The 12290-nt window shown below is 49.2% G+C and overlaps 1 protein-coding gene across 2 annotated transcripts in view; it reads right to left on the bottom strand.

The window, feature by feature from the left end:
• Positions 1–12290, bottom strand: part of URB1 (URB1 ribosome biogenesis homolog) — a gene marked incomplete at its 5' end in the record, with an annotated part of 45399 nt that continues 33109 nt past the window's right edge. For both annotated transcript variants that reach the window (XM_082278862.1, XM_082278863.1), the window contains 9 exons: positions 1–3908; positions 4496–5095; positions 5837–6078; positions 6413–6589; positions 7160–7269; positions 7907–8050; positions 8585–8691; positions 8989–9100; positions 9470–9630. In XM_082278862.1, the coding sequence (XP_082134988.1) occupies positions 3697–3908; positions 4496–5095; positions 5837–6078; positions 6413–6589; positions 7160–7269; positions 7907–8050; positions 8585–8691; positions 8989–9100; positions 9470–9630 (1865 nt within the window). In that variant the 3' untranslated portion in view covers positions 1–3696. The remainder of the gene's footprint in view (positions 3909–4495; positions 5096–5836; positions 6079–6412; positions 6590–7159; positions 7270–7906; positions 8051–8584; positions 8692–8988; positions 9101–9469; positions 9631–12290) is intronic.

The following is a 12290-nucleotide window of genomic DNA, read 5'->3' as shown; positions in this document are numbered from 1 at the left end:
GCCGCCTCACGTTAAACCTCCAGAACTCGGAGCTTTCCCGCTGCCCCGTCCCGCGGGCGGCCCGGCCATCGCGCGGCTACGGACGGCAGTGCAGGGGTTCAGGGCAGGAGTTCATTAGGCGATGACTGCACTCGCGCTAATTAATGGTCACCAGAGCAGGCGGTTGGGTTCGCCTGAGCTCGATTTGGCTCGGTTCGGCGAGGCGAGGCTGAACTCGGGCCCGTTCGTTCTGCTCTGTGGAGCTCGGCTCGGTTGGGCTGCACTCGGCGGGGCTCGGTCGTTCGGCGCCCCTCGGCTCGGTTCGGCTGGTCTCGGCAGGGTTCGGCTGATCTCGGCTCCGCTCGGTCGTTCGTCAAAGTTCGGCTCAGTTCGGTTCAATTCGGCGGCGCTCGGTCGTTCGGCTGCTCTCGGCTCGGTTCGGCTGAACTCGGCAAAGCACGGCTCGGTTCGGCTGAACTCGGCAACGCTTGCTGCGCTCGACAAAGCTCGGCTCGGTTCGGCTGAACTCGGCAAAGCACGGCTCGGTTCGGCTGAACTCGGCAACGCTTGCTGCGCTCGGCGGCGCTCGGCTCGGTTCGGCCGAACTCGACAACGCTCCGTCGGCTCGGCGGCGCCGGCCGGGCCCAGGCGCTGCGCGGGAAAGCGGCGGCCGCCTCACGTTAAACCCCCAGAGCTCGGAGCTTTCCCGCTGCCCCGTCCCGCGGGCGGCCCGGCCATCGCGCGGCTACGGACGGCAGTGCAGGAGTTCATTAGGCAGTGACTGCACTCGCGCTAATTAATGGTCACCAGAGCAGGCGGTTGGGTTCGGCTGAGCTCGATTTGGCTCGGTTCGGCGAGGCGAGGCTGAACTCGGGCCCGTTCGTTCTGCTCTGTGGAGCTCGGCTCGGTTGGGCTGCACTCGGCGGGGCTCGGTCGTTCGACAAAGCTCGTTACGGTTCGGCTAAATTCGGCAAAGCTCGCTGCGTTCGACAAAGCTCGGAACGTTTCTGTTGAATTCGGCAACGCCCGGAACCGTTCCAGGGGATTCGGCAGGGCTCGGTCGTTCGGCTGCTCTCGGTTCGGTTCGGCTAAATCCGGTGCCGATCGGCTCGGTTCGGTTCAATTCGGCGCCGCTCGGTCGTTTGGCAACGTTCGGCTCGGTTCGGCCAAATTCGGCAAAGCTAGCTGCCTTCAGCGAAGCTCGGCTCGGTTCGGTGAACTCGGCAACGCTTGCTGCGATCGGCGGCGCTCGGCTCGGTTCGGCCGAACTCGGCAACGTTCCGTCGGCTCGGCGGCGCCGGCCGGGCCCAGGCGCTGCGCGGGAAAGCGGCGGCCGCCTCACGTTAAACCCCCAGAGCTCGGAGCTTTCCCGCTGCCCCGTACCGCGGGCGGCCCGGCCATCGCGCGGCCACGGACGGCAGGGCAGGGGTTCAGGGCAGGAGTTCATTAGGCGATGACTGCACTCGCGCTAATTAATGGTCACCAGAGCAGGCGGTTGGGTTCGGCTGAGCTCGATTTGGCTCGGTTCGGCGAGGCGAGGCTGAACTCGGGCCCGTTCGTTCTGCTCTGTGGAGCTCGGCTCGGTTGGGCTGCACTCGGCGGGGCTCGGTCGTTCGACAAAGCTCGTTACGGTTCGGCTAAATTCGGCTAAGCTCGCTGCGTTCGACAAAGCTCGGAACGTTTCTGTTGAATTCGGCAACGCCCGGAACCGTTCCAGGGGATTCGGCAGGGCTCGGTCGTTCGGCTGCTCTCGGTTCGGATCGGCTAAATCCGGTGCCGATCGGCTCGGTTCGGTTCAATTCGGCGCCGCTCGGTCGTTCGGCAACGTTCGGCTCGGTTCGGCCAAATTCGGCAACGCTCGGTCGTTCGGCGGCGCTCGTCTAGGTTCGGCTGAACTCGGCAACGCTCGGTCGTTCGGCATAGCTCGGCAAAGCACGGCTAAACTCGTTGCCAGGAGCTGCGCTCGGCAAAGCTCGGCTCGGTTCGGCTGAACTCGGCAACGCTCCGTCGGCTCGGCGGCGCCGGCCGGGCCCAGGCGCCGCGCGGGAAAGCGGCGGCCGCCTCACGTTAAACCTCCAGAACTCGGAGCTTTCCCGCTGCCCCGTCCCGCGGGCGGCCCGGCCATCGCGCGGCTACGGACGGCAGTGCAGGGGTTCAGGGCAGGAGTTCATTAGGCGATGACTGCACTCGCGCTAATTAATGGTCACCAGAGCAGGCGGTTGGGTTCGGCTGAGCTCGATTTGGCTCGGTTCGGCGAGGCGAGGCTGAACTCGGGCCCGTTCGTTCTGCTCTGTGGAGCTCGGCTCAGTTCAGCTGCACTCGGCGAGGCTCGGTCGTTCGGCGCCCCTCGGCTCGGTTGGGCTGCACTCGGCGGGGCTCGGTCGTTCGGCGGGACTCGGCTCGGTTCGGCTGGTCTCAGCAGGGTTCGGTCGTGCGGCAACGTTCGGCTCGGTTCGGCTGAATTCAGCGCCGCTCGGCTCAGTTCGGCTGAACTCGGCAACGCTCGGTCGTTCGGCGGCGCTCGGCTCGGTTCGGCTGAACTCGGCAACGCTCGGTCTGCTCCGTGCCGCTGGGTTCGGTTCGGCCAAACTCGGGGCCGCTCAGCTCGGTTCGGCTGAACTCGGGGGCGCCTGATGTCAGCCCCTAGGAAATCTACATGACACAAAACGTAGCCTCTCAGAGGCATGCAGCTTCTTAAAGAAATAATATTTTTAACTCAAGTCTTGATACAGAGCTGATGGCTCTTTTAGGACAAGAATACTTAGCTCTAGAAGCAATTCCCTAATTTGCATCTCATTTTTATTTATCCTCCCAAACAATTCAATACATGTCACAAGGAATGTGCAGTTCTGGTTTTTCCCTGCAGAATTTGTACAAAGGACCTGGGAACAGCACACAGTTGTGAGTCAGTTTAATAAATCCTGGTTTACATTTCAAATGTTCACATTCTGGCACTGCATGGGTGCCAGTCTGGACGAGCATGTTCAACTACCCTCAAGGCCACATTCATGAACAATGGATCAGAGTTCACAGGGAATTCCCAATAAACTCATGCATAATCAATCAGCAGCAAATCCTTTGGGGTTTAGTTCCATCTCTCACCTGTTCCAAGTGAGCAGATGGGCACTGGTTGCACATTGCAGCAGCAGTGATGGGTCAGGGCTTTTAAATTTTTTTAATTAAAAAAAAAAAAGGAAAATAAAAAGAGACCGGTTCTGATATAAATGTTTTCTAAAAGCCATTTAATTTAAACCCAAAATGACCACCATGATTCGCAAGTTCACTCTTCTATTCTTACTGGTTTTGGTATCATGAAATCAACCCAGTTCTTCAAGAAATAGTAAATCATCATGACTAAACCTCTGGCTCCTCCTTATTTGCACTTACACCTCACCATAGGAAGCTCTGCAGCCTTTGTTTCCCATCCTATATTGGAGAGAAGATGGATTTTAACAACACATGTACACAGTCTTTCTGGTTCTTCAAAAAGTTAAAAATGCCTGTAATAAAAATGATGTAAGTAATATTGTGTCTCAGCCTCTTCAAGAAAAGAGAAATTGGAGCTTTAATGTCCCACTGAGAGATGTTGAATAAAATCTTCCCCCTGAGTTTGCACACATTAATAAAATATTGATCTTTATGACTGTATGAGAACAGCTCAGGAGGCTTTCATGGCTCAGTGATGATGGCAGAGCACAGAACGTTAAAGATGAAGGGTTAGTTCCCTGAATTAATGCCCTGATGTAGCCAGACTTTTTTGCAAAGAGACATAATAGTTTCTTCTCCTCGTGTCTGAGTTTCCAAGTCATCTTGTAATTCATAAGCTGCACTAGTGCAGACCAATCTGACATGGGTAAGTAACATATCCGGCTCCTGTGCTCCAAGCCACATGTCCCCAATGTAAACGGAAGTCAGGAATACAGAAACAGCTGTGGAAGAGAGACAAGAGAAAAATCAGAGCAAATATTCTTCTATTTCCACACAGTAATACCAAACCAAGCCATTTACCTCCAGGCCTATGTTTTAAAAGAGTTCCCTAACTCTTCCTAGATGGACAATCTGGGGTGGCTTTGCCCATGCAAAGCCAATGATCCTCCTCACAAGAAGGAACAAACCAGTTTCCTGTTAAATAAAACAGCTTGAAACTGACCTGTCATCTGCTACCATTGACCAGCACATGGATCAGCATCCAGACCCATGCAGCCTTGTTCCTTGCAGACTATCTTCCCTCTTGGAGTTCTGGTTTTTTATACCTTTTGTTCCATTTTAGTCCTTGAAAGGGGAGTTTCTTTGAGGGAGTGTGAGTGTTGTACTGTCAGAAAACCACACAGTGTGACCATGCTCTGTGCTGCCCACCCCTGTCCCCATCCCACCAAAGAAACAGCTTCTCCTTTGGGAAGCTATGAGCCTGGGTGGATATGGGAAAACTAGTTTAATGGATTAAAAAAGCCATGGAACTTCCTACTTCCTCCCACCATTGCCTCGTCACATGAGTGATAAGAACAAGTCAAGTCACCTGTCCTGCTCGCATCCTCTTCTGTTGCTGCTGACAGGCACAGGGATTTCACAAGCTCGTGGAAGGTGCTGGCCAGGCCCTGCTCCTCCATGAGCTGGAGCATGATGGAACTGAACACACCAAGCTCCTTGGAGAGCCCAGCTGAGGTGCTGCTGGCCTGGCAGAGCCGGGTGTAAAGCTTGAAGAGGTTGTTCCTCAGTGTCTCATCCCTGAGCACCTCCCGCACGGCTGCCGGGTGCGGCAGGACGCGGTTCCGCAGCCACCGCAGCGCTGGTGACACATCCTGCTCCCTGAGGAGGCTCTGCTCAGCCAGGGACCTCACCAGCCACTTAGTGACGACGTGAGTGGATGCACAGGTGACAGCCACTGCTTCAACCCCGGGCTCGCTGGGTGTCAGGGTCTCCCCTCCCTGTTTGGAGGGTGGTGCTGGGAAAGTAGGCTCCCAATGGGCAAGGATGGAATTCAGATGTTCTCTGCATTTCTCCAGCTCAGACACTTCCAGGTCTGCAGCAGTGTCATCTTCCTCCACCTTGTTGTTCTTCTGAGTGTAACGATACACGTGAGATGAGACTTGAGGTTTGTTCTTGTCTTTAATATTTTCTGTAAGAAGAAAACCACCACCAAAACACACATCAGATACTCCAAAGGTCTTTCTGAGAAGTTTTAAAGGGTGAGAGAAACTTTAGAAAAGCTAAAGCTTTTACAGTATTCCTTAAATGCATGATACTTTCTTAACTGATCCAGAACATTTAAACACACCTACAGAAGCTTTAATGTGCACCAAAAGCAGTTGCTGCTGCAGGAAACCAGTGTTGTTTTAAGACCTCCCACTCCCAAGCTCCTTGCACTTTTTGTTCACAGAGAGAACGAGAGAAGTCACACAACTCCTGCTATATTTTTCCTTTCTTCAAACACTGATGACAACAAGAAAAGTCAATTATTCAGTTTTCACTTGCTTTATCTATTTATTGCGATCCCCATCCACACGCAGAATGATTCAAACCTTTGAGCACAAAGCCTCCAGGCATGGCCTTTTGTTTCAAGATTTCATTAAAGAATACTATTTTTCAAAGCCCTACACAAGATTTGCAACTGTTTCATTTTAAAGCTCTTTCCCATTTTAAACTGTGTTTCTTCACAGCTTCCAGAGTGTGTTATGGTTAGCAATCACCACAAGGAAGATCTGAAAAATGGCTTTCCATTTCCTTTCCTCCTCCCTCAAGCTACATCAGTCTGACAGAAGGTATTAGTACTATTTCCAGAGAAGTTTGCCTCACTTGTACTGCTGGTTTGTAACAGCTGCAACAAAATATGCCTTCCTTGAAGTATTTTAGCACTTACTGAGCAATTCTTTGTTTTGGTACTTCTGAGCCAGGGCCTGCAGGTCCTCCTGCAGCTGCAGGTCTTTGCTGACAAGGCTCCACTTATGCAGCAGCAGCAGCAGCTCCCTGCTGGAGAGGACGCTGTCATTCACCGTGAAACGCCTCATCTCCCTAAAAGCCTCAACAACCACAGCACGGTATTCCAGCACAGAGCTGAGGGTGCTGAAGAACTCAGTCAGCTTGGCCAGATCTACATTAGTCCTGTCAAAAGACAACACAAGTGCCACATAATTTCCTGCATGCTAATTAATAAGTACAGTTTTTAATCCTTACTGTCAGAAAGGCCAGGAATTAAGGACATAGGACTTGACAGCAACTGTGAATCAAAGTTTACTTTATTCCCCATGTACACAAACACCTAAACCCTCCTGTCAAAAAAATCTCATCCAAATTCACTACTCAACATTCAAATTGAAGGTGACAAAACCATTCATCTACCAGAGATAAAGAAATGCATCTGGCCTTAAAAAAGTTCAAACCGGACAGAGGATGAAATGCAAACTGACTAAAACAAAAAACCAAACAAGGGACTTACTGAATATGTTTGATTAACGTGACCAAAACATATAGAAATTCATTTACAAGCTGAATAGGAAGAAGTTTCCTGTTTTCCTGGGATTGACTCTTGTTTTCTCTCTTGTCTCCTAAATTTGTTAGCCACAGAGTATGGAGTAAGGAAATAATTTTATTTATCACCTTGTTTTCCAGAAACCTGAAAAACAAAACAAAACAAAACAAGGAAAAACACATTTGGAAGGCAGATCCTCACCAGGAGCTGGTCCATCACCTACAGGGGGGCATATTCTAGTGCACTTTTGGTGCACCTGCCGCAACGTGTCAGGGCACTCTATGCAGAAGAGGTTTTGTGTGTGTGTCAGGGAGAGGCGAGGAGAGAAGGAATGTTCTAGACTGCTCAAATCCATTACTGTGCCACTTCCTGTGCAGCAGGTCCTGTCACAGGATGTGAACCAAGGGTGCTTGAAATTTAAAAGGTGAAGACACCAATACAAGGTTCCATTTTGCTTTCTCAGTTTTTCAAGGAAGTGTTTTCCAAACCATGAAGCCCCTCCACCATCATCCCTCCCACCACAACCTGAAAGCATCTTGATTCTATTCTCAAAAACACAAGGGACACCTCAGAGTTCAGCAAATTCTGCCAGCACAGTCCTTGGTGCCCCCGGCTGTCTCCTTGTCTGTCACCCTTGTTTTCATACTCAGTCACATAATTATTCTACTGTGGGCAGTAAAATTGTTCCCATCTCTCCTGTACTTCTCCGGTTACCTTTTCTCTAAGCTGTGCAAGACCCACGTGAGGAGGCTGTGATCCTGTATCAGCTCATAGGCAGCTCTGGTGACACGGGCAGCGCTTTGTAATATCTCCAGAATACGACTCTGAAACAGAAAATATAACTTGTTCTTTTACAGAATCAGAAATAGTCAGGATCTAACTATCAAGCTTAGAATTGGCAATTTGACCGGTATCTGATCAACTTCCAGGCAAAATGAACACCACCTGCTCTCAGCAACCCCAGGGAAAAGACATTCTCCTTTCAAAGCTTCATACCACAGGTGCTACTCTTACAAGAACTCTTCAGGCAGCAAGACAATTTTATCTTTTTGTTCAAGGCTTTGATACCTGAAATACTCAGAGTGGATGCCCCCAAACCTGAGAGCTCCTGGCACGTGAGTTTCCCTCCTGCTGAAGCACTGTTCAGGTAACAAATGTGCTGGCTGGGGAACAGAGATCCCCAAAAAAGAAAAGGTCCTGACTGTAGGAGCAAAACCATGGTACTCACACGAGGCTCCATGATGGCAGGAACCTCTTCCAGTTTCAGGGGATAATGATGTTACTGGTTTAGACATAAGCAATTATTTCCCCCTCCACACACACACAAAATCAACAAGGAACAGATTTTCAAGAGGGCAAAGGCAGAGTCAGCTGCTTCTTTCTGCTTTGTACTTGAGATCTCCAAGCTATGCAAACTGCTGTGGTTTGGGGTTTCATGGTGCTTTCTTTTTAAATTCTTACCTGGGAGCCCTCATCACACAAAGGACTGTTGAAAAAGGAAAGAATGATCTGGAAAATCCTCTGGTAGTCATAAAGCTCATAGCAGTGCTTGTCACGCAGCCCTTCCCCAAGAAATCTGAGGATCCACTCACGCTCTGTTTTGTACTGGAAGCCACAGAGAAAAATACCACTATTACACATTTAGACATTCCCAAAATAATACCTGCTCCTAAGAGCACAGAACCCTGGTTCCCTGTGAGTGCCAGCTCAGGGCTTACCACGGCTTGTTCTGGACTTCTCCATTTCCATTCCTATCAAATTCAATCACTAACATCCATCAGGAACAGTCAGTCTGCAGCCCAAACATGCAGTGGAAACGGAATTTTAAATGTTGCTGTTACTAAAACACTTGAGTTGAAGTCAACGTTACTAATCTAACCTCAAAGACGAACGTAAACTAGCTGGGGCAGAACATTCTGCTTATTGTGCTCACAGAGCACACACAGCACAACCCATTGTGTGTTAGTATTAAGAAAACAACAAAAATCCTGCAGAAATAACATTTTTAATTCCAACACAAAACAAAACAAAGATGCCTCTAATTAACCACCTGTGGGAGAATGAGATTTCATTACATTTTTATGGTGTTTTACTATAAATTTCTGAAGAATTACTGGATACCTAAAATAGGACTCTTACCTCAAAATCAAAACTGTAGAAAAGCTGGAAAAAACCTGGTACTTTCCTCAGGTCCAAATACTGGTGTGACAGAAGGAATCTGTTTACCTTTATATACATGTGCTCCTCTGTGAAGAGAAAAAGCTGTTATTGTGGAGGAGGACAACGTTCCCAATCCACAACCATGGACAACAACAAATGGAAGCTGTACTGTGCTGTAGTGTTCCAAGCTAGGAGAACAGCCCAGGAACTGCAGAAGGCCTTTGCTCTGAGGCTCATGATATTGCTGCCCATCCCTCCCCTTTTCTTCTCCAGAATGAAAAGCTCAGTCAAGAGTGAATGAGCACAAAGCAGGTGAGGAGATCAGCATTCCTCATGGCTTTGTCTTTCACCCTCGCAGTGACACACGCAGGAAGTTCCAGTACCTGGCTTCAGGATCTGCTGTGCCACACGAGCAATGTAGAGGGTCAGGGAGAAGGTGAACCTGAGGTTTGGCTGCCCGATTCCATTCTGCACAGCATCCAAGAGATACAACAACTGCAAGAGCCCAGGGAGAGAAGCCTGAACCATAGCCCAAATGAACACAACAGGAGCATGAATACATAAATCAGCTTCTGGGACATTTCACAGGCTGTAGGTCAAATATCAATTCCATCAAGATTTCCATTCCTACAAACAAAATTCCTAAGAATTTCTAAAACACATTTCCCACTTTCTCTCTCCATTGATTATAACAGGAGCAAACACAAAGCAGTAGAGGAGAAACGATGGGAGAGAGGATAAAAAGCTTCTTTTAGCTCTCTCACCACATGCATGTAGATGGATGAGCAAGGCAACATCTCTCCCACGCATGTCCATGCCCTACGAGGTCTCACCTGCCAAACTGGCAACGGAGCTGAGCCTTACCTGGCTCTTCTCTCGAAAGCGAGCCCCTTCCAGATGGGAGCGGAAGGAAGCCAGGACAAAATATGCAGCCGCTCTCATGTTGGAGTCATAGCTGCTGAGGGCAGCCACTGTGAGACCCAGGGCATTAACTTCCACAAACTTGTGACATGCCACCACACACTCTGTGGGGGGACAGGGGGAAAAGAGACAGAAAGCACCCAGTGTGTTAGTACTGACATGTCCCAGTGTAACAGCACTATAATCCTTAACATTTCTGTTCATGAGCACCCATTTCTGGCTCTACCCTCACAAACTACGACCTCGGCAGACGCTGAAGGCTCCTCCAGCTGATAAAAGGCTTTGGCAATTCACTCTGAACAGGAATTCTTTACCTGAGCTGAAATTCATGGGGCTGTTCTCATTTATGCGGGACAGAGATGATCCTGCCTGCTAGGCCATGCAAAGTTAGGGGTAAATTCTGTAAAGACATCTTGTATCTCACTGTTTTAGGAAAGCTGAGTACAAAGAGCAACAAGAAGGAAAATTCATCTCTCCAGAGCATTTTTGGGTGCCTGAAAGACCAGCACTAAAAAGCTTCTGTAACACAAAGGGCAGGAGAATAACACACAAATAGCCCATAAACCACAGCAGCTGTCCCTGTGCAGGCACAAGTGACTCTGCTGGTAGGCCTGTTCTGAGCCAAGTACTCAGCTGTACCCCGAGCCCTTCTGGGTAAAACAAAATCCAGCAATGGCCAGAAAACAGCCCAACAGGAAACACACCCTCCAATGTAACACTTATCTTCCACAGCACTTTGCCACCAGGATTTGGAGTTTCTCCTTTCAGAGCTTGTGTCCTGTGTGTTTTGAAGGGTTTGTGCCTTTTCTACCCACTGATGGCTAGAAATGACTTGGTACGAAACTTCCACCTTATCTCCAGGAATGGCACCTCAGTGGTACTTCACCAGCTACAAATGTACTGTGAGTTTAGCAATAATATCAATGTATTTTCTTGCAACCCACACTGAAGGTCACTGAGGAAGTTTCTAGAAACAAATATTCCTATTTAAGAAGGGGCTGCAATCTTACTGCCAAGTACCTACATTTGGTCCACCGATTTCCTCCCCTATCACTGCACACACAAACTAGGGTGCGTGTGTATATACATATCTATATCTATATATATATGTAAAAAAATTAGATTATTTCTGTCCCTGCACCAGCACCTGGGCTGTTTCTCTCTTTTCTCAACTGCTAAAACTTCTAAAACTCAACTGCATGCCTGGCAGTTTCTTAGCCAGCTCTGCTGGTTATGGGCATGGTAAAGCAGGGTCTCCACTTCCCCACCAGCCACTGCCATTTGTCCCAGAGTCACCACTCTGGCTGTCCTTCAGGCTGCAGGTCTGGGGAACTGCTGATGTGCACTAACCATTCACGCCGTGGAGTAGGGCCACAGAAAGAAATCCAAGGTTCTCACTTCAGCAGTCCACAGGAAGATTTATTTGGAAAACTTTTTTTTACTGAAAACATGCAGTGGTAATATTTTCCATCCTGCTGACCCTGGAGAGTGCATTCAACAACTAACATAAAATAACAAGCTGTTATTAAAAAAAAAAAATCCCAATTTAATTATATGTCTGACATACAGCTTGTTTCAGGGACCTTGAGAACCAGGATGGAAAAGCTTTCCACAAGATGCTTATCAGAGCTAAAGATAGATAGAACTTGCTATCTGCCCAACTCCAGACTTACTTTTTCCTCAGCGAGCATTAAACACCGTGCAAGAAGTCCATGTTTATAAATTCAGATGGCACTGTGCAGCCAGTACAAAGAGCAAATAAATAAAGAACTGGGAATTCCAAGAGCAGCTGACATGGTTTATGAGCACCATGGGACTTGGACTCCTAAACCACTTGGGCCCTTTAAAAATGCCCCTCTTAGGACACAGACTCGCACTCTCTGTGGAGCAGCTAAGAGGGCTATTTTTCTCCTCTCCAGGTTCAGATTCAGGATAGCCTCTGTCTTTCCAGCTCCACAAGAACATGATGTGCAGCAGTTCCCTCAGCCTTGGTGCTTCCCACATTAGCAGCCACCACCTGGCTGCAGTGCTGCTGGGGCTGCCACAGACACCAAATCCCTCCCTCCAAGGGGTGGGTGGTGCTGGCAGAGCATCCTTTTTCCAGCTATCAACACTAGGTTCCAAAGACACCAGTTGTCCATGTTCTTCATCCCTGTGCCCCTCAAAGGCCCAGCATTAACTGGATTGCCTAAGAACCCTTCAACTGCAAAATGTCAAATAGCTCTGGTTCCTTTTCTCCTCTGAGGACTTAAAGACAGTTCTTTTCCTGCTGCCAGGATTATACAGAGCAGTTCAAACCATAGCTAAGGACAGGCTAAGCACACCCAAACAGGTGCTGTACTTGCAGGGGTCTGGGTGAACAAAGGACTGTGTGATTTCACTGACAGACACTAACAGCCTGCCAATTGCTTCCTAAATTATTGCTATGGAAAGCCAAATCTAGCAGTAACTACACAGTGCTTAAGCATAACCCACACAGGGAGAGAGCTGGTTAGGAAATCCCTTAGGGTTCTTGTCTCCCTTTGACCTGAGGGCTGTCTCCAGGGACAGTGTGTCTGTGGAGCACAGCAGGGATGTACATGTGCAAAGCAGAGTCATGTCGGACAAGAAACTTGCTGATACTTCAGAGCCTATTTGTGACACACACTGGCCTCATGCCCATCTGTCTGGTGGAAAATGAGTTGACTGAAGTTTCCCTGTTCTATAACCACAGCCTGTAACAGGCCAGATCTCCAGCCAATTCAGTCACAGCCCTCACAGTAGT

This window comes from Coloeus monedula (assembly GCF_965178545.1).
Source record: "Coloeus monedula genome assembly, chromosome: 3".
NCBI classification, from domain to species: domain Eukaryota; kingdom Metazoa; phylum Chordata; class Aves; order Passeriformes; family Corvidae; genus Coloeus; species Coloeus monedula.
The sequence above is the reverse complement of the archived record's forward strand: the minus strand, read 5'-3'. Positions and strand labels throughout refer to the sequence as shown.